The 26,589-nt window shown below is 38.9% G+C and overlaps 1 protein-coding gene across 1 annotated transcript; it reads left to right on the top strand.

Annotated features, from left to right (window-relative positions):
- The first annotated feature begins 6,554 nt into the window (after positions 1-6,554).
- On the top strand, positions 6,555-25,843 carry pop4 (POP4 homolog, ribonuclease P/MRP subunit). The gene is made up of 7 exons (XM_052028283.1): positions 6,555-6,623; positions 14,448-14,500; positions 17,592-17,809; positions 19,044-19,121; positions 20,549-20,610; positions 21,036-21,137; positions 23,623-25,843. The coding sequence occupies exons 1-7, from the start codon at positions 6,599-6,601 to the stop codon at positions 23,757-23,759; spliced, it is 675 nt and encodes a 224-aa protein (XP_051884243.1). The 5' UTR covers positions 6,555-6,598; the 3' UTR covers positions 23,760-25,843.
- The last annotated feature ends 746 nt before the right edge of the window (positions 25,844-26,589 follow it).

Here is a 26,589-nt window from a genome sequence, read left to right as displayed (position 1 = left end):
TTTATGTCAGGTTTTCACTTCCGGATTTTTTCTTATATTTTCATTTACTCTGTCCTTCAACTGCTAATGCTGGTTTAACACTTTCAAGAAAGCATTTGCTTGATTATTGACAAGGTTTTAGCAGTTTAATTATCTGTAGGATGGGGTTGGGAAGGTGGGGATGGGGTTGGGAATGTGGGGGGGGTGTGGTTGTGAAGGGGGGTGGAAATAGGGGTGGGGGTCCCCTGCATTGAAGCAAGCTTCCCATTTGTCCTTGATGCCCAATGAAGAACTTTGCTGATTTTCAGTACAATATACCCTGTTCTCCTGTTGCTATGAATGGCAAAAGTGGAAGACACAAATTAACATAATGGAGATGAGAACAAGAATAGATTTTCTGCATCCCTTTTAGAAAGAGCTTCACAGTCATCCACACAATTGTAAGGCATTGCGATTTAATCTATTTTCCTTTCTGTTCGTTTCTGTTTATATTTTGAAATATTTATGTTTAAATAATTGGGATAAATGTCACCAAGGGAAGTAACTGAATAATTATTCAGCCTAAATTGTATGATGGAGTTGAACTAACATCAGTAAAGATAGTCATTATCGCAATGTGCTTCAATAAGCTTAACAAGTCAGCTGTGCATGTTAATTCAGCCTACGCGTGGTTGGTCATGTAATTGCTATTAGCTGGGTTCCAAATCTGCACACACTGTTCAAAGGGTAAACAACACATCAAGTATGAAGAGAAAAATCTCAGATGGTGGCCAAGTGTTATTTTGAGCGCAGTGCAGATCAGCTCCCAACCAAATCAAGGGGAGGATGAGGCCACAGCCATTATAAACCTGGATCTCATTTAAATCACAGCAGTGAATGTGTTTTGCACTACATGTCAATAACTCTGGGTCAGGCCAGCATTACACAGCTCAAACATAAACAGGACTGGGTCTAGTCCAGAAAAACCCCACTACTACTCCTCCTGATTCCATGAAAATATCCTTCACAAACTTTATGGGAGTGCCAGCAGTTGTTACTTGAAGGATTTTCGATAGGCATTCAACATCAGGATACTTGGTAAAAGCTCAGTGTACTCTTCTACCCTCCATCCCATATCAACTGCATTTTGACAATGTCATACATTTACAAAGCCAAAAAGCCCACAAAAATAAATAGCTGAACCTTGTCCCATTTAAAAGAAGATGAATAATAGTGACCAAAGATCTGGCAGTTATTTTATCAAGCTCATTTTGAGGCCATTACTGGCCTGCTAACAGTAATTTGGCGAGGTCAATGACAGACAAATTCAAAGTGACCTAACTGTGCAGTTAACTTGCTCTGCAGCAATTTCTTAATTGCAGAATTGCTTTACAAGTTCATCTTTAAGTTTGATTGTGTCCTAAACCTTTGGAATAACTGGGAAAATAGACATACTCCCTTAAATGGCTACAAGTGTATCACATGCACTGTTCCTGCAGATGATGCCCAAATTTGTCCTCAGGACATCCAATACGGATATACGGGTTTGGACATGTGCAGAGCTTACAATGCAAAGTTCCTGTGCAGTTCATGATATCACACAACAGTCATGAAATTTTCCTTCCATAAATTGACCCAGATCTTGATAAGAGTAACAAGACATTATTATTCCATTCTGCTGGCAATTAATTTAGCAAAAGGCTTTTTTAAAATTGAGGTGTTGCATAACTGGGCTCCAATGAAAACAAGAACCTGAACATGAAAAGTACAGAGCATTTTAACTGCCATTTTTTGTGAGCCTATTTGTTCAATGCAGATTTGTCTGCCTCTAGTTTCTGTAATTCAAGCATACCAATGTAATTTGTGAGCCCTTCCATCCAATGCCACAAGCACTATAGAGGTTGCCAATCTGCATCTAGCAATTAATAAAGGTGTGAGTTAGGCCATCTGTCAGACCTGTCCAATCCAGAATTACCTTGTTCAGATCTGAAGAAAATTAAGAGTATACACATGCTGATGCTACAATCAATCACTGTCGACTCACACTGTATAAAAGTGACTTATTTCCATTTCTTTTGTGAAAAAAATAAGCAAATAAACCTTGATCTTTTCTAAAACTTCTTTGAAGAAAATATTTGGTACATAGCTACCTATACTGTCGAATAACATAATATTGTGATGCTGTCAGATGGTGCCTTTAATGAATGCTTTAAAATCCTTTAAACTGCCTTTGTTTTCAGATGTATTCTCTGACTAATATTCAACTGCTGCAAGAACCTCAAGTGGCACTGGTACTGATTTTTTTCCCATATACTTACCATATCCTAACCAATATTATAGTAAACATAATCTTCTTTTCAAAACTTTATACTCAAATGTTAAACTGACTGTATGTGGTAAATAACACTCAGTCCTAAATTAGATAGCCCATGAAGTAATTAGTGCAACACATTCACAATCCAGAAAAATGAGCCTGACATTTGCCCTGAATTTGTCTGTTCAATGCCCATGGAAAGATATAACAATGTTGAATCTGAGCCACACTGGTTCTACAGGAACTGTGAAGGTTGAGTCATCCAGTATAGTCTTGGCTGAGATTAGTAGATTTTTAGACTCAATCAAAGGTAAAGGAGACCAGGTAAAAAACTGAGTTGAGGTCAAGAGCAGATCAGCCAGGATTTAACTAAATGGCAAAGCAGACATGAAGTCTGAATAGCTTACCCTTGCTCCAATTTGATATGTTGTCTAAAACATTTCAAATCAATTTAGAATTTGCCTTGAATGACACTGGACTGACTTAAGTGATCAATAAACCACTTTGGGCAACCTCCAACTCAAAAACTATTGGAATGCAGTTTATAACTTGGTCACATTCATGAAAAGGTGGCAAAAGATTTCTAAGATACAATGACTTCACTGCCTGGCCAACACATTCTATTACTATTTGCTCTGTCATACACACCACATAAAACAGGAAACCTCTTGAGTGAGGCAAACAACTACAAGTTGATATCCAAGAAGAAAATATGTTTCCAAATATCTATCCAAGCCAAGGATAGATGAGCAAGGTTTCAGAGTGTTAATCAATGAGAATGTTTTGTTGTCTTTAGCTAAACTGGTGATGGATGGACACAACTGTGTCTGCAACTGGAGTGATTGGTGGTTAATTGACCAATGAGAATAGAAGGTTGCTGTCAGCTGACATAGTGTGGGTGGACACACCACTACATAACTGATCAACTGCATTTTACATGTCATCCCAACCTTTAACTCATCTCCTACAAAGTCTGGGTCATCTATATCCATGTTTATGCATTGACACATCAAAGCAACATTTTACTTGCTTTGTTTAGAGGTCATTAAAAAACATTTTATCTTTCACGTAACAGTTTGTTTCACATATCCACATTCCACAATGGAAAAGGAGAATATTCTTCTAATTGTGAATTTAGTTCATTTTGTACTGAATCAGGAATTTATACAAAGTTTGCATCTGTATTATTTTTTTCTTGTCAGATGTATTACCTGTCAGAACTTCCTTTTTCAAATAAACATGAACTGACATAATTTATGTAACTCCCATTAATTTAAATGAGGTTGCCAATCTTAATTAAAAAATGTAAGTGCTGGTAAGTGTTTATGTTTTTCAATTTTACGTTATCCTGAGGGCTAATCGGTACCTGTGGCCTGCTTCATCTTGCATGGCATCCAGGCCTTAAGGTCCATTGATCCAGCAGGACCCAAATGACGGGCGTTGCCAAAGGCAAAGAACAGGGTAGGGGTGTGGAAGATACTGATGACTGCACACAACAGATCAAGAACAATCCAGTATTAGTACACGTATGTGATCCAGTAAAATCCAGCCCTACCTCACCAACACCCTTCTTGACTTCCGCATTGCCATTAACTTGTCAGAGCCCTGGTCCCTGGTCCAACATTCAAAGCCGAATGAAGAGTAATTTACTGCCAATAGATATTGGGAAGACTGAGTACTTTCGGTCTCCTCTTAACCTCTGTTCCGTAGCTCACAACTACATCCCTTTCCTGACATACAGTATGTCTGAAATTCAGACTGACTGTTTGAATCATATTTAACTCTGAGATAAGTGTCAGTCTACATAAGACCATCAATGTTCTCCTCTGAAAATGAACCAACTCTGCACTTTCTTCAAATCATCTGTGCCTGAAACCTTCATCCATACCTATTTTACAAATAGACATAACTAATCCAATACACTCCTAGATATCCTGTAAAGTCATCCAGAAGTCTGGCTTCCTGCTTTGCACCAATTCCTATTCACTCATTACCCCTCTGCTTTTGACTGATCTATTAGTTCCCAGTTAAATAAAATCTTGATCTAAAGGTTCTCATCCATGTTTTCAAATCCATCCATTATTTTACCCCTCCCTTTTCTCTGTAACCTTCACTCAGATTTTGTTCATCTGCCCTAAATTCCAGCCTTTCAGCTCTTTAAGATATAGGTATATCTATTCGTCCAATCTCAGTCTTTTGATCATCCCCAATTTGGTTGTTCCAACACAGTCTTTGGCTGTATAGGCCATGAGCTCTGGATTTCCTTCTGCACCTTTACCTCACAGTTCTCCTCTGCCTGTACATGATCCATATCTCTCCATTCCCTGCACATTCATGTATCCATCTAAAAGCCTCTTGAACGTCACTGTTTTTGGAGTGGGAGCTTTGAAAAGAATTGCGTCTCTGTGCTTGTGCTTGTGAGTTTCACCTTGCAGGAGTCTAAAAGAGACACCTTTGCAATTGCTAATAGGTGATTGGCTAATAAAATGAAATTGGTTAAGCAGCCAATAAAAAGAGGGTAGGGCCAGTGGAATGGCCATTGTGACAGTGGGCCAATGTTGGAGTGGGGGATACTGAGGAGAGTGGCTCAAGAGGTTTTGGTGAGAGGAGGCTGAGGTAGGTCTCTGGTAAGAACCCGAGTGATAGGTCAGAGGTTGGTGCATTTGATGTACAAGTAGGTGCAGTGTGTAGAAAGACTATGAGAAAGGATCAGCAGTTGAAAGGGCAAAATTGCAGTCAGTTGGATGGGCTGAAATGTGTCTACTTTAATGCAAGAAGTATCAGAAACAAGGGTGATGAACTTAGAGCATGGGTAAGTACATGGAACTATGATGTTGTGGCCATTACAGAGACTTGGATCCAAGTTAAATGGGTGATAAAGGCATTATTCAGTAACTAAAGGTAGTGCCTCATAAGCCATAAAAGACAAACAATTACATAAAATTCTCTCTCCACACATGCTGCCTAACCTGTTGAGAATTTAGAGTATTTTCTGTTGTGTAACCTATCAAAGAATTGTGTTGTGTTAAATAACCCATTTTATAATGTACTCAAATATGTCCTGATTTACATTGACCATATGATTTTAGTGAATCATGTACACTAATTTTCTCTTCTAATCTTCTGAATTTCTACTTGCCTTTCCATTTTTGTCCTGATGTCTTTTTCATTACATTTATCCAAATTAAAATCCACCAGCAGCTGAGTAATTTTCCAGATTCCTCAGAATGAAACCAATCTCCCTGATGCTCGGCAGAATCCATTGTTTCTTGAAAAGTCATGAAACTGAGTAATGAGAGAGTGGTGCAAGTTTCTAGCAAAAGGAGCTGAAGCTATGCCTGTACAAAGCTGGAAAATTTCTTGCTAAGACTATAATTGAAGTATGTGGGTATTGACTGGGACTTTATTACTCTGTGGAATAGTATTGCTTCTGATTTTTGGTGTCTTATGGAGGTATCCTCAGTGGAACACAAACGGGCATTGTAGTCATATACTAGAACTTTTCCACAAGAACATCGTCTTATGTTCCAGTTCCCTACAACTGTCAATTCCTCCAATTTTCAAACATTTATCTATTCACACCTTAAATATACCTAATGATCTGGTCTCCACCACCTCTGGGGCAGAGAATTCTAGATTCATTACCCTCGGAGGGAAGAAATTTCTGCACACCTCAGTTTTAAATGACCATCCCCTTATTTTCGTAGCTATGCTACAGTTCGTGACCCTCCCACTAGTTAACTTCAGTATTTCCTTAGGAATTAAGCAGTAATTTTGAAAAACTTATATCTTCCTGGAAATTTTACTGAAGGTTGCTCACTTTCTTCGGCAGAGCAAATCTGGTTAAATCAGGCTGGAGTTAAAGAACCCAGCAGATCTTCAAACATTTTACATTATTCCCTCATTGTGTGGGGTTGACCATCGCCAAGTCGTCGGTCTAAGGGTTTGATGTGCGACATCGTATCAGTAAACGAAGGAGCCCAAGTCCCGTTCGGATCCTGTTCAGAACTGATTTATGCGGTGTTATTCCAGGGTACAGCAATGCAGGTAAAACAGCCTGGAATTATTTAAACCCCGCGACATTAGGGCGAGTTAAACTATGATCTTGCGCTGGGACATCAGACCATTGGCAGCGCCGTTGCGGCTGCAGCCGCTGCTCCCTGCTCTCGGGCCCCCGCCAGGGTTTGGAACGCTGCGTGAGCGAGGGTTCCCCGGACAAAGGTCTCCATAGTTACAGCGCCGGACCCTATAACCATGCTTTCCTCTGTTCTGTGATACCCGCCGGCGCCTCTACTGACGTCACTTTCATGCGCCGGGTTGACGGTCATGGCGACGTGCTCGGAGGTAAAGGGTGAGTGGTGGTTGTTGCTCCTGGTGGGCGGGTAAACGTCGTGGGGCGGTCGGGCCTGTGCCGCCTCCTCGGGCCACGGCACCGGGCTCAGTTATCCCATACCGACTGTGCTGCTTCCTAGGCTCGGTCAGGATTCCCGGCAGGAATTGGGCAGTGGGGCTGGGTCCGTTGCCGTCCTTTACCGAGTCAGCGGTGAAGGGAGGGCGGTGACTGCTTAGTGCCCCCACCGCACCCAATGCCCGAGCGGATAGCAGAGCCGCTCTTCGTACTGCCCTCCCACCAACGTCTCAAGCCCAGGTTCAGAGATCCAAATTAAACACAAAACAAATTTTATTTTTCTCTACTTCCATTATTATTCCTTGGCTTCACATTGTACTTTATGAAGGTACAGGCACAGCTTCCGTCTGTACATTGTTGCCGCTCAGCTTGCTTCGCAATTCATCAATTCATATATTCGCTAACTCTTTCTGATATGAGAACCTAGAAAAAAAACATGTTTCAAACCATTTTAATCAGTTTTAAATGTCAATATAAATGGGACCTTGACTCTGTTCACCTGTGCTAGTTTCTAGATTGGACAAAAAGTTAGTTCAACTTCTTGATTTAAGCTGCTTTGGCAGAAAAATGTCCTGGTGCAAATGAGTTTTCCGTGTAACAAGTGGCTGCAATCTGGAATACACTGCTGAAAAGTAGCAGTTTCAATGATAATTTTAAAATGACTGAATTCGACAGACTTGAAAAAGAGAAATTTGCAAGTCATTGGTGAATGTGAAGAGGAAAGGACCATGATATGTTAACAACATGTTATGTGATCATTCAAGAGATCTTAGCTGTTCTTAGTAACCAGTTTAAAGGAATATTATGCTCTGCCATCTTGTACTTGTACACTTTGTAGTTGTGATCATCGCTCATCAAATTCAAAGTACCCCTGTGAACAAATGGTCACTACCTCCAACTGATCCAATTAAAACAGATTGATAATTACAGGGGAATCTTGTATTCATTTATTATTGTCACTTGTACTGAGGTACAGTGAAAAGCTTGTCTTACAAACTGATCATACAGGTCAATTCATTACACAGTGCAGTTACATTGAGTTAGTACAAAGTGCATTGATGCAGTACAGGTTTTAAAAAAAAACAGCAACAGTACAGAGTAAAGTGTCACAGCTACAGAGAAGGTGCAGTGCAATAAGGTACAAGGTCACAACAAGGTAGATCGTGAGGTCAGAGTCCACCTCATTGTATAAGGGAACCGTTCAATAGTCTTATCACAGTGGGGTAGAAGCTGTCCTTAAGTCTGGTGGTATGTGTCCTCAGGCACATGTATCTTATACCTGATGGAAGAAGAAAGAATGTCCTGGGTGGGTGGGGTCTTTGATTATGCTGGCTACTTCACCAAGACAACGAGAGGTAAAGACAGAGTCCAAGGAGGGGAGGCTGGTGTCCATGAGGCACTGGGCTGTGTCCACAACTCTCTGCAGCTTCTTGCCGTCGTGGGCAGAGCAGTTGCCATACCAAGCTGTGATACATCCAGATAGGATGCTTTCTATGGTGCATCAGTAAAAGTTGGTGAGAGTCAAAGGGGACAAACCAAATTTCTTTAGCCTCCTGAGGAAGTAGAGGTGCTGGTGAGCTTTCTTGGCTGTGGCATCTATGTGATTTGACCAGGACAGGCTGTCGGTGATGTTCACACCCAGGAACTTGAAGCTCTCAACCCTCTTGATCTCAGCACCATTGATGTAGACAGGTGCATGTACACTGCCCCCTTTCCTGAAGTTAATGACCAGCTCTTTTGCTTTGTTGACATTGAGGGAAAGGTTGTTGTCATGACACCATTCCACTAAGCTCTCTATCTCCTTCCTGTACTCTGACTCATCACTGTTTGAGATGCACTTTTTTTTACTCCCACGTCAGATTGTAAAATTGGAAGCCTTCCAATATTGGAAATTTCAAAGTTTGGGTGCTGCTATGTGTTTTTTCTGCTAACAGAGCACATTTCTGCAGATATTGGTAAACAACATTCTCTTCTGGAAAATCAGCAACAATTCCATGTGGCGATAATGCTATTTGCATTGTAAAGTGGCCCCCATTGTCAGGCTGATTCTTAATGTTTTCTTGGGCTGCTTTTCCATCCTGCTGAAATCTTGAATGGGCAAAGTAGAAAATTTTTCAAGGGGTTTTTCTTGTCATGTCTTTGCAACCTCTTCTTTCCCATGAAGTAAAACTCATTGGTCTAAAATAGTCCCTGAAGGCAGGCAGACACTTGGAAATTAAAATACTGTTATCTTTGTTCCCCTAAATGGTGTCTTTCACTGTTCCCCTTCCCCACCCAAAGAAGTTGAGTTTGTCCAACCTCTGCTTGTAGCACATGCCCTTTAATCCAGGCAGCATCCTGTTAAACCTCTTCCATGCCCTCTCCAAAGCCTCCACATCCTCCTTATAATGGGGTGACCAGAAATGAATGCAGTACTCCAGATGTAGCCTAATTAGAGTTTTATAAAGCTGCAACATAACTTCCTGACTCTTGAACTCAATGTCTCGACTAATAAAGGCAAGTGTGCCATATGCCTTCTCTACCATCCTCTCAGCCTGTACAGCCACTTTCGGGGAGCTATGGACTTGGACCCCAAGATCCCTCTGTACATCAACACTGTTAAGGGTCTTACCATTAACAGCATACTGTTTAGAACATAAAACATTACAGCACAGTACAGGCCCTTCAGCCCACAATGTTGTGCTGACATTTTATCCTGCTCTAAGATCTATCTAACCCTTCCCTCCCACATAGCCCCCCATTTCTATCATTCATGTGTCTATCTAAGAGTTCCTTAACTGTCCCTAATGTATCTGCACCCACAACGTTTGCTGGCAGTGCATTCCATGCACCCACCACTCTGTGTAAAATAAAAACTTATCCCTGACATCCCCCTTATATTTTCCTCCAATCACCTTAAAATTATGTCCCTTTGTGTTAGCCAGAGTTAACCCTGGGAAAAAGTCTCTGACTGTCCACTTGATTTATGCCTCTTATCATCTTGTACTCCTCTATCAAGTCACCTCTCATCCTTCTCTCCAAAGAGAGAAGCCCCAGCTCACTCAACCTATCCTCATAAGACATACTTTCCAATCCAGGCAACATCCTGGTAAATCTCCTCTGTACCCTCTCTAAAGCTTCCACATCCTTCCTATAATGAGGCGACCAGAACTGAACACTATACTCCAAGTGTGGTCTAACCAGAGTTCTATCGCTGCAACATCACTTCGTGGCTCTTGAACTCAATACCCCGACTAATGAAGGCCAACACACCATACCCTTTCTTAACAACCCTATTGACCTGCGCAGCAAACTTGAGGGATCTATGGACGTGGACCCCAGGAGCTCTCTGTTCCTCCACACTGCTAAGAGTCCTGCCATTAACCTTGTATTCTGCCTTCAAATTCGATCTCCTGAAGTGTATCACTTCACACTTATCTGGGTTGAACTCCATCTGTCATTTCTCAGCCCAGGTCTGCATTCTATCAATATCCTGTTGTAATCTACAGCAACCTTCTATACTATCCACAACAGCACCAACTTTTGATTCATCAGAAAAATTACCAACTCACCCTTCCACATCCTCCTCCAAGTCATTTATAAAAATCACAAAAAGCAGGGGTCCCAGAGCAGATCCCTGCGGAACACCGCTGGTCACCGACCTCCAGGCAGAGTATGCTCTGTCTACAACCACCCTCTGTCTTCTATGGGCGAGCCAATACTGAATCCACACAACCAAGTTTCCCTGGATCCCATGCCTCCTGACATTCTGAATAAGCCTTCCATGAGGAACCTTATCAAATGCATTACTAAAATCCATGTACACCACATCCACTGCTCTACCTTCATCAATGTGCTTTGTCAAATCCTCAGAATTCAATCAGGTTCATGAGGCACAACCTGCCCCTCACAAAGCCATGCTGACTGTCCCTAATCAGCTTATGCTTTTCCAAATGCCCATAAATCCCATCTCTAAGAATTTTCTCCAGTAATTTGCCCACCACTGAAGTAAGACTCACTGGTCTGTAATTCCCAGGGTTATCCCTACTCACTTTCTTAAACAAAGGAACATTTGCCACCCTCCAATCATCTGGTACTACTCCTGTGGGCAGTGAGGACGCAAAGATCGTTGCTAAAGGCGCAACAATCTCTTCCTTCGCTTCCTGCAATAACTTTGGGTATATCCTGTCCGGCCCTGCTGACTTATCTATCCTAACGTTTTTCAAAAATTCTAGCACGTCCTCTTTCCTCACGTCGACATGCCCTAGCACATCAGCCTGTTGTATGCCACCCTCACAAACATCAAGGTCTCTCTCTGAATACTGAAGCAAAGTATTCATTAAGGACTTCCCATAGCTCTTCCAACTCCAGGCACGTGTTTCCTCTTTTATCCCTGATCAGTCCTACCCTTGCTCTAGTCATCCTCCTATTCTTCACATACATGTTGAATGCCTTGGGGTTTTCCTTGATCCTACTCACCAAGGCCTTCTCATGCCCCCTTCTAGCTCTCCTGAGTTCATTCTTAAGCTCCTTCCTGGCTGCCTTGTAACTCTCCAGAGTCCTGTCTGATCCTTACTTTCTAAGCCTCAAGTAAGCTTCTTTCTTCCTCCTGACAAGATATTCTACATCTCTTGTCAACCACAGTTCCTTCACTCTACCATCCTTACCCTGCCTCAATGGGACAAACCATACTTGATTCTTTATACTTGAGTTCCCAAAGTGCAACACCTCACATTTGGCCAGATTAAATTCCATCTGCCATTTCTCTGCCATATCTGCAATTGATCTATATTCCGCTGTATCCTTTGGTGATCTTCTGCACTATCCACAACACCACCAATCTCTGTATCTGCTGCAAACTCACTAATCCACCCATCTACATTTTCATCCTGGTCATTTAAAAACATCACAAACAGCAGAGGTCCCAGTACAGATCCCTGCGGAACACCACTAGTTACAGACCTCCAGCCACTACCCTCTACACAAGCAGTTGGTACTGGAATTGCAGAGCAATAAAGGCCAGATTGATGGGAATATTAGCAAGTAAAAAATTGCCTCACATGCTGGCAGCCTGTACTGTGCTCAACTATTTTTTTTGGGAAAGGATAATTGCCTAAAATTCAATCTTCTGCAACTTCTCCAAATCCTCAGTGTGTCCTGCCATGGGTGGAGATCAAAATGACTTTGTATTCTAATTGGGAACTAACCACAGTCTTGCACAGAGACAAAATCAATTTCTTTTAGTGGCTTGTCCAGTGAGTACCTGTTCACATCACAGAATTGGTCCTGGATCTTTTAGAGGAAGACTGCAGTTTCAGAATTTGACAGAACAGAGCATAATCATTTGGTATTGGTATTGATATTGGTTTATTATTGTCACTTGTACTGATGTATAGTGAAAAACCTGTCGTGCATACCGTTCATACAGATCAATTCATTACACAATGCATTGAGGTAGTACAGAGTGCATTGAGGTAGTACAGGTTTGGTTTCTCTATACAAAATATCAACTAATATTTAGATCTGTGTTCTTTGGAATCTACAAAGTTTAGTTAATTTTACTGTAGATCTGTGCCTTTTTTTTTATTATTAGCCACATACACAGCATTGTCGATGTGAGCTGGGAAAATAAATGGATTAGAATTGATTCAAAACAACTGCTGAAACCATTTAGAGCAAAAGTTCATGAAGAAATGCCCATTTAACGAGCAGGTGTTGACTGACTTATAGCAATTAAGTGTGTTCAAGAAATGAAGGCTCTCACAACACAGAAATTTGTGCTTTCTCAGCAAGTAGAAACTCAAGGATACAATAATCCAGTTACCAAAGGCAAATTAAGGCAGAAGTGTTGAGGGATTCATTTTATTTTTGTTAGAATATACAGGTAAAATGCAGCTCACTGATGTATACTATACAACCATATTTCTTAAGCAGTTTTCCTTTATCTTATCATAGGAAAGCAAATATTGATATTTCTCTACTTACAATGCTTCAGGAGAGACCTTGGTGATAGGTTTAATTCTTATTTATAAATATACTGTGTGAAAGTATGTCCTCAGATACATGGATTTGATGTTATAATGAAAATATTAATCTCGGAAGAGAATTACAATGAATGTTCAACCAAAGCTTAGTTATTGTGTAAAATGCCAGGAAATGACTGCCAGAATAATCAAGAAGATGTTTACTTCTGTATAGTGTTGGAAATATGAAACAATAATTTCAAGAATGATAATGTGGTTCATTTTAATAGAGGTTTTCTTCCAAAGCATTGTGGTTATTTTGTCTGAAAGCTCGATTTGACAGATCATTCCTTTAGTGGCCTTAAGGAATATTTTGTGCGAGTCATATTGCAATGTGAATAATTTCCTTTCAATTATATAAATATTTTACCTTTCAATTTATTTTACCTTTAATTTATTCTCTTTATCTAAAACATTTTTTCTCTGATTTGGGGCTTTTTAAGTATTAGTACCTCAGCCTACACAGTTTCAATGCTCTTTTTTTTTAAGAAAACTGGAATTCTCTAATCAGGTTGTAAGGCTATTTTAGAAGTGATTGACTTGTATCACATCTGCAGCCACACAGTGCATTATACTGTTGTGATGGGTTTAATAAGTATACCACATAATGATTTAAGATTTTTTTTGAGCTGCTATAGATCTGGCTGTTCTAATGCAGTGTAGAAAAAAAATTAAGTCCTTCAAATTATAGCTTTAGCATTTGGATAGTAATGCCAGAAAATGCGCTCATGTAGCAGGAACCCAACTGACTCTGTTCAGTCACAATGGTCAGTGTAGCCACAGTTAGTTCTTGTCAAAATATCTGTTAATTTATCTGGAATTATTTTCTGTAAGCATTGCTTTATATTTAGTTGAAGACAAACTTAATTAGGCAGTAAAATCAGATTTATATTACGCTTGTTAGCTTTGAATTTATTTCTGTTTCACTCAACTGGTCTAGCAGAATGTTAAAGAAATTGTTTGCCTTACTTTGTCTGTCAGTGAATGTGATGTTTTGCTTATTCGAGCAGATGACAGAAGTGAAAGCTTCAAAGACCTTTTACTTCAGAGAAGTTCAAAAAAACAGTCATTTGCAGGACCAGCCAATAATATTTGGGATACACTTAAAAGTTTTAGATTTGCTTTGGCAAAGGCACATAAACATTTGGATGTAATTTGCCAGAGATGTTGCATCGAGCTTAAAGCTAGACCAATGGTTATTTTCCTTCTGTTTCCCCCACTCCATACACAAGAGGTATCTGGATAATCAGGTCCATTTATTTGATATTTTACCTTTACGCACCTTTCTCAGAAATGCTGTAAAATCTTTCTGATGATTCAGCTGGTGCAATTACTGCTCATTGTGTTATTAAGTCAAGTAGGTTATTGATAAAGTTCCAGGTTTAATTGTGCTGTCTGTACTACCTCAGCTTGGCAGACAATTTCAGGTGTGGGGGAGATGAAAACTATTTATTGCCAACTCAACATATTTGTCTTGTTTATAAATTTCAGACAGTTTTAGAGGAATTTAGTGTTGTTATATCGTTGTAGCTTTGCAGTAACGCTTTACAGCACTTGTAGGATTTTTCACTGATGTACAATATATTCCGACAGAATGTTTTGATTAGTGAAGTAATATGTAGCTTACATTTTGCATGATTTTCATAATTTTATTTGAAGTAACTGTGTACTAAGCATGCTAAAAATAGCAAGCTGTCCGATTTGCTTTTGTTTACTACTGTCCTGTTACCCAATTTAACTAAAGTTCTATTTTTTGCTGTTGAAGGAATTATTTACAGCAAAATTCGTGCTGATGCAGGAGACCAGTCATATCTTAAGGTATGCTGCTTTGTGGTCACTGTCGCCCTCTTGTGTTTTTATGTTGGCAATCCATAAAACTGCACATTTATATTATGTATTCATGTGTAAGCAATCTGAAATGTACTGCTTTTGAATGAAGCAGATTCATAGTATGATGTATCATACACCAAAACTTTATTTCCAAATCCAATAATGTAATGTTCTTTTTTTCATCTATTATTCATTGGCCAGGTATAGCGATCATTTTGTTTTAGCTTCTTTGCCTTGCAACTTGTAGTTTAAATGTGAATTATATTGTTTTGCACCATTTTATTTACCATATGGATTTAATACAGGAATAATTTGTGTTTATTGAATATTAAGTGGATGAAATGTATAGAATCATAGACATTTATGGTATAGAAGGAGGCTATTTGGCCCACCTAGTCCATGCCAGCCAAAAAAAGAGATCCAGCCAAATTCTACTTTGGAGCTCTTGGTCCATCATCTTGTAGGTTATGGCATTTGGAGTGCTCATGAATTTTTTTTTGTCTGAGTGTTTCTACCTCTACTCTTTCATACTGTGAGTTCCATATTCCCAACATGCTCTAGATTTTAAAAAAATCCTCAACTCCCCTTCAGATGTTTTTCCTGGTAACTTTAAAATGTGCTCTCTTGTTATTGACTGCTCTGCTAAGGAAAGTAGGTCTTTCTTATCACTGTGTCTAGTCTCATAATTTTAAACATCCTAATTAAATCTCCCCTCAACAACCCTGTTCCAAAGAAATCAACACCAGTCTATCCAATCATTTTTATAGATAAAATTCTCCAGCCCCAGGAACTTTCTTGTAAATCTCATCTGTAACTTTCTAGTGTTATCACATTTTCCTGCCCTATGGTGATCAGAACTGTATGCAGTATACTGGTTGCAACCCAACTGGGGTTTTATGCAGTGAAGCCTGTCATCCCTACTTTTATGTTCTGTGTCTCAGCTAATAATGAAAACTGTCCCATCGGCCTTATTAACTATCTTCTCTACTTGTCCTGGTATGTTCAGAGATCTGTAAACATGCATTCTAAAGTCTCTTAGTTCTTCTTGGAATAACACCATTCATTGTGTATTCCTTTACCTTGACTGCTTTCCCTGAATACACTACCTCATACTTGCTCTAATCAGGTCTCATCTGCCTGCATAAGTAGTTTATTATTTTTAATATTTTCCTTTGTGCAGAATTTTCTTCTTTATTGTCAACTACCTGTCCAAACTTTGCATCCTCTTAACTATTACTTCCCCATTGGAGTCTAAATTGTTGATATACACCATAGAAACCAAGAAACCTTGTGAGCTCTCTGGGGCCCCAATACAAGTAGGCCTTTAGTCCAAAACACATCCTCCCTCTCACTAAACCAATTTTTATGTTCAATATGCTACTTTCATTTGGATCCCATGTAATTTTCTGATTTGTCTTGTCATGTGGGTCTTCCATGTAGACTAGATCAAAAGTACTACTAGCATGGACCGTCCTTGTTAAAATGTCAAAAAAACTTGGCTTAATCAGTGCTGTTTTTCCCTTTTTAAAAAAAAAATCCACATGAATGTCACCACCTAATCTTTACCTTGCTAAATGATTTATTCTGTGCTTCAGAATTTTTCTTCAGTAATTTGCCCACCATCATTGTTAGATTGACTGGCCTGAAGTTAGTCTGTACATTTCTCCCACTTTTTAAAAGAATGGTACCATGTTTATAACTACTACACCTTTAACAGAGAGAATTGAAAAATTATGGTTAGAGCCTCTGCTATTTGCTCCTTTCTTAATAGCCTGGGATCCATTTCTTCCAAGCGTGGTGATTTGTCCTTCAATTGGTAAATTGCTTTATTATTGTCACATGTACCAAGGAACAGTTAAAAAAAACTTTGTTTTGCATGTCATCTGTACTGATCATTTCATTACCTCAGTGTATTGAGGTAGTGCAAGGGAAAACAATAACAGAATTCAGAATAAAGTGTTACAGTTACAGAGAAAGTGCAGACAGACAATAAGATGTAAGACCAAAACAAGCTAGATTGTGAGGTCAAGAGTCCATCTTATCGTACTAGGGAACTGTTCAATAGTCTTATAACAGTGAGATAGAAGCTGTCCTTGAGCCTGGTGGTACATGCTTTCAGGCTTTTGTATCTTCTGCCTGATGGGAGAGGGGAGAAGAGTGAATGTCCCCGGTAGGTGGGGTCTTTGATTATGCTGGCTGCTTTACTGAGGCAGTGAGGAGTTTAGACAGGGGAGGCTGGTTTCCGTGATGTGCTGAGCTGTGTCCACAACTGCAATTTCTTGCAGTCACGGGCAGAGCAGTTGCCATACCAAGCCATGATGCATCCAGATAGGAAGCTTTCTATGGTGCATCAATAAAAATTGGTGAAGCTCAAAGGGGACATGACAAATTTCTTTAGCCTCCTGAGGAAGTAGAGGCGCTTGTGTGCTTTCCTGGCCTTGGCATCTACATGGTTGGACCAGGACAGGCTTGTATTTCTTCCTTCACTGTATTTAGTATTTCACATGCTTCCTCCTTAACCAGAACTTGTGCATCATACCGCTCTTTTGTGAAGCCAGGTGCAAAATAAAAGAACAAAAGAAATGAGTGAAAATGGACAATAAGGCCCTTGAGCCTGTTCCATTGCTGAATTGACTGTTGACCTCAACTCCGCTTTCCTGCCTGATCCACATAACCCGTGATTCCCTTATACTCCAAAAATGCATCTATTTCCGTCTTGGACAAAAAAATTAATGAGCTTTAGCAGTTTGAGTATAACTTAAGTATATCTTTCCCCGCATCCAGATTACCTTTTGGGTCTCCAGTAGACCCTGTGCCACCTTTAGCTATAACCTTGCACTTAATTTATAAATCATCTTTTAGGTTTTTCTTAGTTTCACTTGCCAATATTTTTATGTCAATATGATCAACTCTTTGCTGCTCTAATCATTTCTAAGTTTACCCATGTACTTCCTATTACTACTCTTGGCAACATTTTTTTTGTTAATCAAACCAGCATCTTTTGTTTGGGGGATTGCAGTTGTCAACCTTGTGAAAAGTTGTTTGCAAATTTCAAATATTCATAAATTCCATCTGACAGCTCCCAGAAGGCAAACAGTCTGCAAAGTTCGTCGCATCCTTTCTCAAATCCAGTTTACCGCAGTTAAGCCCTGAGGAAGTTAAGAATTATTTGTATAAAAATGTTACTCTTGTTGGTGTTACAAAAAAGCTCAAGAAAAAGAAGAGGAAAACAAAGTGTTTGTCTGCCAAAGAGAGGCGGGAATTGAGGATATTTGAGCTCAAACCAGAACAACAAAGGTATGCTTGCTTTGTTTGTGTTAAGATATTTTTCTCCATTCTGATTTTATGTAATTTCGTAGAATTTTAAAAAAGCAAGAAAATTACTGAAGAAATGTGTATTCTATTCTTTAAAATATGTAATATTGAATTATGTGCACATTGTGCATCAGGTTATTGGTATTGGTTTATTATTGTTACTTGTACCGAGGTACAGTGGAAAAACCTGTCTTGCATACCGTTTATATAGATCAACTCATTACACAGTGCATTGAGGTAGTACAAGGTAAAATAATACAGAATGCAAAACAAAGTGCAACAGCTATAGAGAGTGCAGTGCAGGTAGACAACAAGGTGCAAGGTCATAAGGTAGATTGTGAGGTCAAGAGTTTATCTTATCATACTAGGGGACCGTTCAATAGTCTTATAACAGCAGGATAAAAGCTGTCCTTGAGCCTGGTGATACGGGCTTTCAGGCTTTTGTATCTTATGCCGATGGGAGAGGGGAGTAGAGAGAAGTTCCTGTATAGGGTCAGATTTTGAATTCCATTTGCTCTTTTGAGTTTCATCATCTGGTATCTGAATGACACAGTCCATTATTTCTGGTTAGTGATAGCCACCATGTCCAAGATTCCATGGAGATGTGCTTCACTCTAAGTATGTGCTTTTTGTCCTCTGATAATTAGCTAAATTAATGAAGGTGGTGAGCTCCACTTTCTGAACTGCTGTCCTAGCTGAAGATCCTAAAAAGCTGAGAAAAGGATAGATTTGAAAAGTAAATCGATTGGACCTTTTTGTATTTATACACAAATTGTATTCAAACTCCAGCCAGGTCCTCTGACAAAGAAAATGACAAAAAAAATTCTGAAAATTCTTATTGATCACTTATTACATTGCGTACTTGATCAAACACAATTTGTTTATTTTCAACTGTATTGATCTATGGCAGTTATCTTCAGCAAATATTGGGCAAACATAGCCCAGTCTCTGCATTAAGTATTACTTTAATGAGGAAAAACAACAGTGCAACTATTTTGTGTGGCAATTCATATCAGATGTTTGCTGAAGTGTCTGTAATATAGACATGAAGCATGTTCTGCATTGCAAACTGATCAGATTTTTCAGCTTTCTACACATTTTCCATTATTTCAAGTGGAGTTTCAGTGAAATGCTCATTTTCGCCCATCAGCGTTACATGATTTTAAGGCTGTAGGTGTTAAAATGCTAATTAGAACCATTTCACTTTTTTTTTCAGGTATGAATTGTTTCTCCCTTTGCATGAGCTGTGGAAGCAATACATTCGAGATTTATGTAATGGCTTGAAACCTCAAATGTAAGTACTGTCATTGTATTATAGAATGGGTGCATTATTACATTTTGTGAGCTTGAAGGGCCTGCATGATTGACTGCAGCAAAACCTAGATAATGTTCAGAAATGTTATGTGGCTTCAAGCTATACAAATAACAGATATTGACCGTTTTCTTGACATTGGCATTATTGCTAATGAATCACTTATCAAGAGCTGAGAATTTTGTTGGGGAGGGAGGGTCACCATTGATCAGGAGCATTTTCTGACATATAACACACACCATTCCAACTTGGCAATATTTCATTGATCCTTCATCTTTGAGGCCAAATTCTGGAACCTCTAGTCAATACCATTGTAGAAATACGTCATGTGAAGGATTTCAGTGGTTCCAGAAGATGACTTACTGTTGCCTTCTCAAGTTCATTTGGGCTTGGGCAATGATGCTGGCCTTGCCAATGATACCGACAGCTCATAAATTAATGGGGGGAAATAAGTTCAAATAGGAAATTATGGAGCCTGCCTGGGAAACAAAGGCACTAATCTACTGGAAGAGGGTCGAGCAGCATCTGTGGAGGGAAAGGGATTGTCAACACTTCGGATCAAAGCCTTGCATCAGGACAGGGTTGCAGGGTTTCTGATGCAGGGTTCTGACCCGAAATGGTGACAATTCCTTTCTTCCCACAGGTGTTGCTCAATCCACTGATTTCTTCCAGCAGGTTATTTGTTGCTCCAGATTCTAACATCTGCAGTCTCTTGTGTCTCCAAAGACACATCAAGCTTTTATTCTTAAATTGATTGAATTGTTTCAAGGTCAAGTATATAAAAAGTTACAGAGCACTGCAGGTTAAGGAATATTGCTTTAAATTTTGCTCAGTTCTTTAAATATTGCTTGGAAGTACTTATACAAAGATATTAAGTGAATGTTGATATCCAGTGACCTTGGCTATGATATTTATATTACTGATGGGAAAGAGACAGTGATAGGTGGCAGAGAATAAAATCCTTTCATTATTTCCATTGTTAGGATCATTGGACAAAGGAATATTGAGTCCCAATTTTTTTTTTGAAAAGGAGTTTTGTGTTTTGCTCAAAGTTCACACTTATAAATCAGAAATAATTTATTTACCAACCATGAACCCAGCATGCCCTTAACTTTTGGAAAATGTGTCTATTATGGAAGTGGTATGAGAGAAATGGCAATTGTGTTAAGAAGGTTCTAAATTTTATTGCTGTGTTTTATAAACACTGACATTTTTCTGAATTTATTGATGCACATATCTAAACTAAATCTTTAAAAATAAAATGTTTTTGGCTGAAGCATAAATTGAGTACAAAAAAAGGTTTTAAGTAACATTTCAAGTACTTGGTTAAGCCTGTTGAATGACAACTGACTTAGAAAGGATTTCAGTGCCTGTGTGATTGTCATACAATGTTTCTAAAACATTTAAAGGTCTACCAATATGATCCAGACAAAGCTGATGAAGGCAGACTTTCATGGAGCCATTGTGACAGGTACATAGATTTTACCTTGTAGTAAGCAAAGTACACAGAACTCGTGCCATGGAAGATAAACCCTAAGATGTAGAAAGTACAGTTGTTTTATATGATCTTTCCATTCTCTGTTGAATTAGGAGTCTGTATTTTTAAATGATTCAGTTAAGTCTTCATGTAATTGTGTATGTGTTATGATTTGCAATGTGTTTTTCTTCTAATTGTCCCTGTAATGTATGATGGATGTATTGTATGAAGTGTTTTTTTAAGAGGTTTTTTGCTTACAATCTACCAATAAACTCAAAGATCCAACCAATTTCTGAAATGTACAATTAATTTGTTCAACATACAGTATGTGTTGGCAATCATTTTAACTCATCAGTATAGAAGCATAAAAAAAATTACTTTTGTTGAGATTCACATTCATGTATTCATATCTGTTACAGTGGTGAAGTCCAAATGCCCCTCTTATGTAGGGATTACTGGAATTGTCCTACAGGAACTGAAACATATATTCAAGATTATCACTGTGGAAAATAAGCTTAAAGGTATTGTTACAAATCCTCAGTGGTCTAACTTTTAAATTGATCCCATGTCTTTTACATAATGACTTATTACTGCCCTGTATTCTGTTAAGTGATAGCATGATATTAAGATAGGGATAAGACACTTTGGCGAATTAACTAAACTACTGCACACTTCCTCTTTTATTTTCCCAGTCTTTTGCTGCTTGATCTGCTTTGTTTCTGATCAATTCCAAGTTTAAAATGAGGGTTCATTTACTTGCTATGCCCAACTCTTACAAAACTGGCTGGTCTTGTATTTGTTCTGATTTCCTCTGAACTGCTCCATGTAATGTAGTATTTAATTAAACCAGCCACCAACCCCCACTTGGAGTTGCCATACCAATTACTGGTAGTTGTCTTAATGTAGAATAATTTATCAAGGTGGGAGAACTCCACAAACTGGTTTCTTTAGCTTTGACATAATTTTCATTTTCCCCTTACCTTCTGGCTTTAAAGGTAATTAAGGTTTTTGAGTAAAAAAAAATTAACTTCAAAGTAAAATTTGTATTGTTAGTCATTGGTAACAATGTCTGTTTATACAGTACCTTCAATGTAGCAAAACTGTCCAAGGTGCATTAGCAAAAAAAAATAATGCTGAGCCATATAGAATTACCAATGCAGTTGATCAAAATCTTGGTCAGGGAGGTAAATTTTAAGGAACACCTTAAAAGGAGGAAGCAGAGGTAGGTGATGAAGAGGGTTAGAGGGAATTTTAGAGCCTAGGGTCCAGGTAACTGAAGGCATAGCTGTGGGTGGTGCAGTGATTTAGTTCAGGGATGAGTAAGAAATCAGAATGCAGTTGTCTTAGCAAAATGCAAGACGGGAAGGAGTTAGAAAAAGTGGGAAGAGGAGACACTGGAAGGATTTGAAAACAAGTATGAGATTGTTTAGGTGAAGGTTTTGCTCAACCAGGAGACTTGGCTAGTCAGCAAACAAAGGTGATAGCTGAACAGGACTTGCTGCAATTTAGGAGATGGGCATGGAGTTTTGGATAACACACAATTTACTTGAATGAGAAGGCTTGCTAGAAGTGCCTTGGAATAGGCAAGTCTAGAGGTAATAAAGACATAGATGAGGATTTAAGCAGCAGATCAGCTGGGGCAGGACACTGTTGGAATCTATTCAGGAGATGGAAATAGACAGCCTTAGTTAAGGTGTAAATATGAGGTATCAGGCTCAAGTTTAAGTGCAATCTTTAACTGACCCAATCTGGGAAAGAGATGGAGTTGGTAGCTAGGGAATGGAGTTTCTGATGGGAACCAAAGATGATGACTAGTCTTCCCAATAATAAACTTAAGGAAATTTTTGTTCAGTACTGGATATCAGGCTTGGAATGTAGAAACAAGCGAGCTTGGTGATGTTAAGCTATGTAACAACGACATACATGTGAACACTTCTTGAACTATTCTTCAAAATAAGGAGTTGCCCATTTAAGACACAGTTAAGATGCAAATTTTCTAAGGACTGTGGGTCATTTTCCTCAAGGTGCTACGGAAACAATTTTTGTACATTTTAAAAACTGAGGTAAGCAGATTCTTAGTAAGCAAGGGTGAGAAAAGATGAGCAGGAATAGAGTTGAGGTTATCAGCAATGAGCTTATTGAATGTGGTTGAGTGGCCACCTCTGCTCCTAATTTGTATGTTGCTCAAAAGCAGCATGCACTTCAATTAGGTGGGGGTAAGGATAGTTATATATGCGCTTGAAGACAACTCAATGGTGATTCTCTGTCAGTTACTGGATTGATGATGATGGAACCAAATGAGTCCACTAACTGTGAAGAAGTGTAGGAGGAGGGCAAAGTGTTAACCATGTCAAAGTCTGCAAACAATCAAGAAGGATAGATTATCCATTTTTAACTGCTGTTCTTTATCACAAATAATGACAAAATTGTTTATCTTGATATCATCCTGCGGTCAGTTTAATTCTTTTGGAGCTAACTAAAGTGGATTAGTGTAAATGGGTGGTTAATGGTCTCTGCAGACTTGATGGGCCAAAGGGCCTTTTATTGATGCTGTGTCTCTCTAAAGGATAGGCCAAGTAAGATTAGGATCTGCTTATACAGTCTTTAATACAGTCACTTGTTCAGGGTTTAAGTTCCACTGAGACAAACACAAATCAACTTTAATTTTGGTAGCCCATAACTGTGGGACTTTTGGCAGTAAAATATGAATATTTTACTAGGCTTTGCCAGCTCCTCAGACTGGTGACCATCCCAGATGTTAATTCTCTCCAAGCTGCACGTGTTTCTATTTCCTCATACATTGATTCTGTATTAGCAATGACATTCATAGTAATGGGTGTTCACAGAACTTTGTTATTTAAATTTTTCACAAGTTGTAAAACATACAAATGCTGTAGAACTGAAGACCATTTTAAATTTGGTTTCGCACACTAATGTAATTTTTGCTTTCTATCCTCTCTCTCCACCATCTCCCCCACTGCCCTCCACAACATCCTGCAACTATAGTTATTCCAAAGCAAAATAACATCTTCAGTGTGGAAATCGATGGCTTTGTCTCCTATATCTACGGCAACATGTTTCAACTGAGATCAAGTGAACGTTCTGTGAAGAAGTTTAAAGGGAAAGGAAGCATAGACCTTTAAGACAAAGGCAGAGCCACTGATGCACTTTACCAACTACAGTATTGACACCTTGATTCAACTTCACAGGAAACAATGGAACCCTGCATGTCTGGCTCAACCAGTGTGAATATGAAATGACTGGGATTTTTTAAACCTAGTATAACAATCTATAAAATTCTTACATTTAAATACTGAGCAATGAAAGGATTTGCCACAACATTATATAAACATGTTCTCATTTGCCATCTTTACAGACTGAGTGAATGCAGATTGAAAATATTTTTTTACTCTGGTATCAGTAAAGTTTATCATAATATGCAGCGGCAGAAATTAAATTAGTTGTATTGGCAGTTCCAATCACTTGCATTATGTATCTTTAGCAAATATGTCCCAGTGCACTTCACAGCAAAGAAGAAATACATCTCAGACCAATAAAGGAATCATTAGGAGGTTGACCATAAATTTGGTTAGGATTGTGTTTTAAAGAGGTTTTTAATATTTAATAAGGAAATTAAAAGAGGTGCAGAGTGAGGATTCCCTGGAGTACTGCAAATTTGAAGTTAAGACTGTTAATAGGTTAAAAACACAGGGTTGGATGGAGTTTGAAGTTGGAGAAACTGTGTTCAGGGAAGTATCTGACCTGGGAGGAGTTTCTAAAATGGAGAGGATCAAGGATGAGGAGGAATTTAATTACTTTAAAACCGAGGCAATGATCCATGAAAACAGTGAACATCAGGGAGGACGGGAACAATGAGTGGGGCTGGTTTAGGTTAGAATGTGGGCGACAACATTTTTTTTGATAGGTTGTAGTCCAGAGGCTGGAGGAGAAGAGGATGCCAAGAGGAACCACAGAGCAGGTTTGAAAGTGACAACAGTAGCTGGTGGTTTCAGTATCAGATGGATAATGTTACAGAGGTGGAAGTCTTCGTGATGGAGATGATAGAGAATCCAAAGTTTACTGTGTCAAGTAGAATATTGAGACTGGGAATAGTAGGGGGTTCAGCCTCAAATGTGACATGAGGAGATCATGCTTCAGGGAAAGACAGTGTCACTGCTGTTGCTGAGTACGTTGTGAGTTATGAATCATTTCAGTGATGCAATGCTTTTGTCTGACTTCAAGGCATGGAGAATAACTTTCCAAAAACCAAGCTGTTTCACCTCGACTTTTTACTGCAATTAGCAAAATTTTACTGCATCATTAGCAAAATAGGTGTTACGATAATAAAAGGTTCTTCTTTCGTTGCCTTTCAACAAAATGATTATTTGATGAGAACATTTGCATCCTCATTGCGAAGGGAAGTTTCTGAGCTGGTTCATTGTCATATTTGCCAAAGGATTATAAATGCACAAGTCTGAGAGAAATGGACAGGTCAAACCGAGCACTAAAAATCATAGCAGTTTATGAAGAAAAACTTTAAAAAGAATTGAAATTAAGGCACTGCTGAAATCATTAACAGGCACCTTTGTATTACATGAAATGCTGCTGAGTGAAGATGTAATTTCATAGTAAGAACATTGTGATGTTTGATAATTGATCGTAATGTGGATGAGTGAAAATATGCTGGCAGAGTAAAGAATTGTCGACACTACACAGAACCAGTTTATGTTTATGGTCTGTTAAGCACTTGGATGTTCCTGTAACAGGATGAAGCCCATAAGTGATATCCAACTGAAAGGTAAACAAGAATACTGGATCAAAATGCTTTCAAAAATGACATCATCATTTGGCATTGCACGATGAGTTTAAAAGTAGGATAATTTCCACATTTGAGCTTGCTCATGTGAAGTCAGAATCAGGTTTATTATCACTGACATATGTCGTGAAATTTGTTGTTTTGCGGCAGCAGTACAGTGCAAGGCATATATTCCACATTATGTTTTTATAATGTATTGAGAATTGTCAGGTATGTCTTCGGCAAATAAATTTAACCCGTAGTCAGGCCATTGCTTTTAAATACCTGGTTCTGGTACCATAAATGATAAGCTTTTGGCAAATATGAATAATATGTAACTAGGAACACTGAATGAAGATAAGATTAAGTATTTTTTTTAGAATTTGTATTGCCTGGGGGCCTGAGGTGCACTCACAGTAAAATGGCCAGAATATAGGGAGGAGGAGCTGAGAAGAAAGTCTCCATCCAAAAGATAAACATTTGCAATTACCAACAGGATGGCCAACTAATAGAAGTTGCCTCTGTCTCAGCAAAGGACCTTGGAATTGTAAGGTGCCAGCTGCCTCCTTTCTACACAGTGGTTTGATTTCTTTGAAGAGTATTGTAGAAGCAGACATGGTGCTTACTGAAATCCCTCAGTCAAACTTCTGTTTTACATGAATGGTAGTGTGAGGAGAGCATGTAGAGCACAGAATCAGGGGTAATATACTGACGTGGATAATGAATTGCTATCAGACAAAGCTAAAAGTAGGAATAAATGGATGCTTCTTAGGTTGGTATTCAGTGGAATTCTGCAGAGATCAGTGCTTGTGCCCCAGCTGTGCATAATCTATATCAATGAATTGGCTGAGGGGTCCAAACATTACATTTCCAAGTTTACTGAGGATAATAAACCAGGTGGGATGGAATATAATGTGCAAAAATGTGAGATGATCCATTTAGGTGAACGTAACAGGCAGAGCATTATGTGGTGAGAAATTGGGTCACGTTCAAAGGGACTTTGGTGTGCTTGCACATAATTCACTGAAGGCCAACATACAGGTACACCAAACATTTAGAAGAACAAATATTATGTTAGCCTTTATAAGGAGGGTATGATTAGAGGAGTAAGAAAACCTAATTGTAAATACAAGGACCTTGCTGAAACCCCACATGGAGTATTGGGTATAGTTTTTGTG

Source organism: Pristis pectinata, chromosome 13, assembly GCF_009764475.1.
Source record: "Pristis pectinata isolate sPriPec2 chromosome 13, sPriPec2.1.pri, whole genome shotgun sequence".
Taxonomy (NCBI): Eukaryota; Metazoa; Chordata; class Chondrichthyes; order Rhinopristiformes; family Pristidae; genus Pristis; species Pristis pectinata.
The sequence above is the reverse complement of the archived record's forward strand: the minus strand, read 5'-3'. Positions and strand labels throughout refer to the sequence as shown.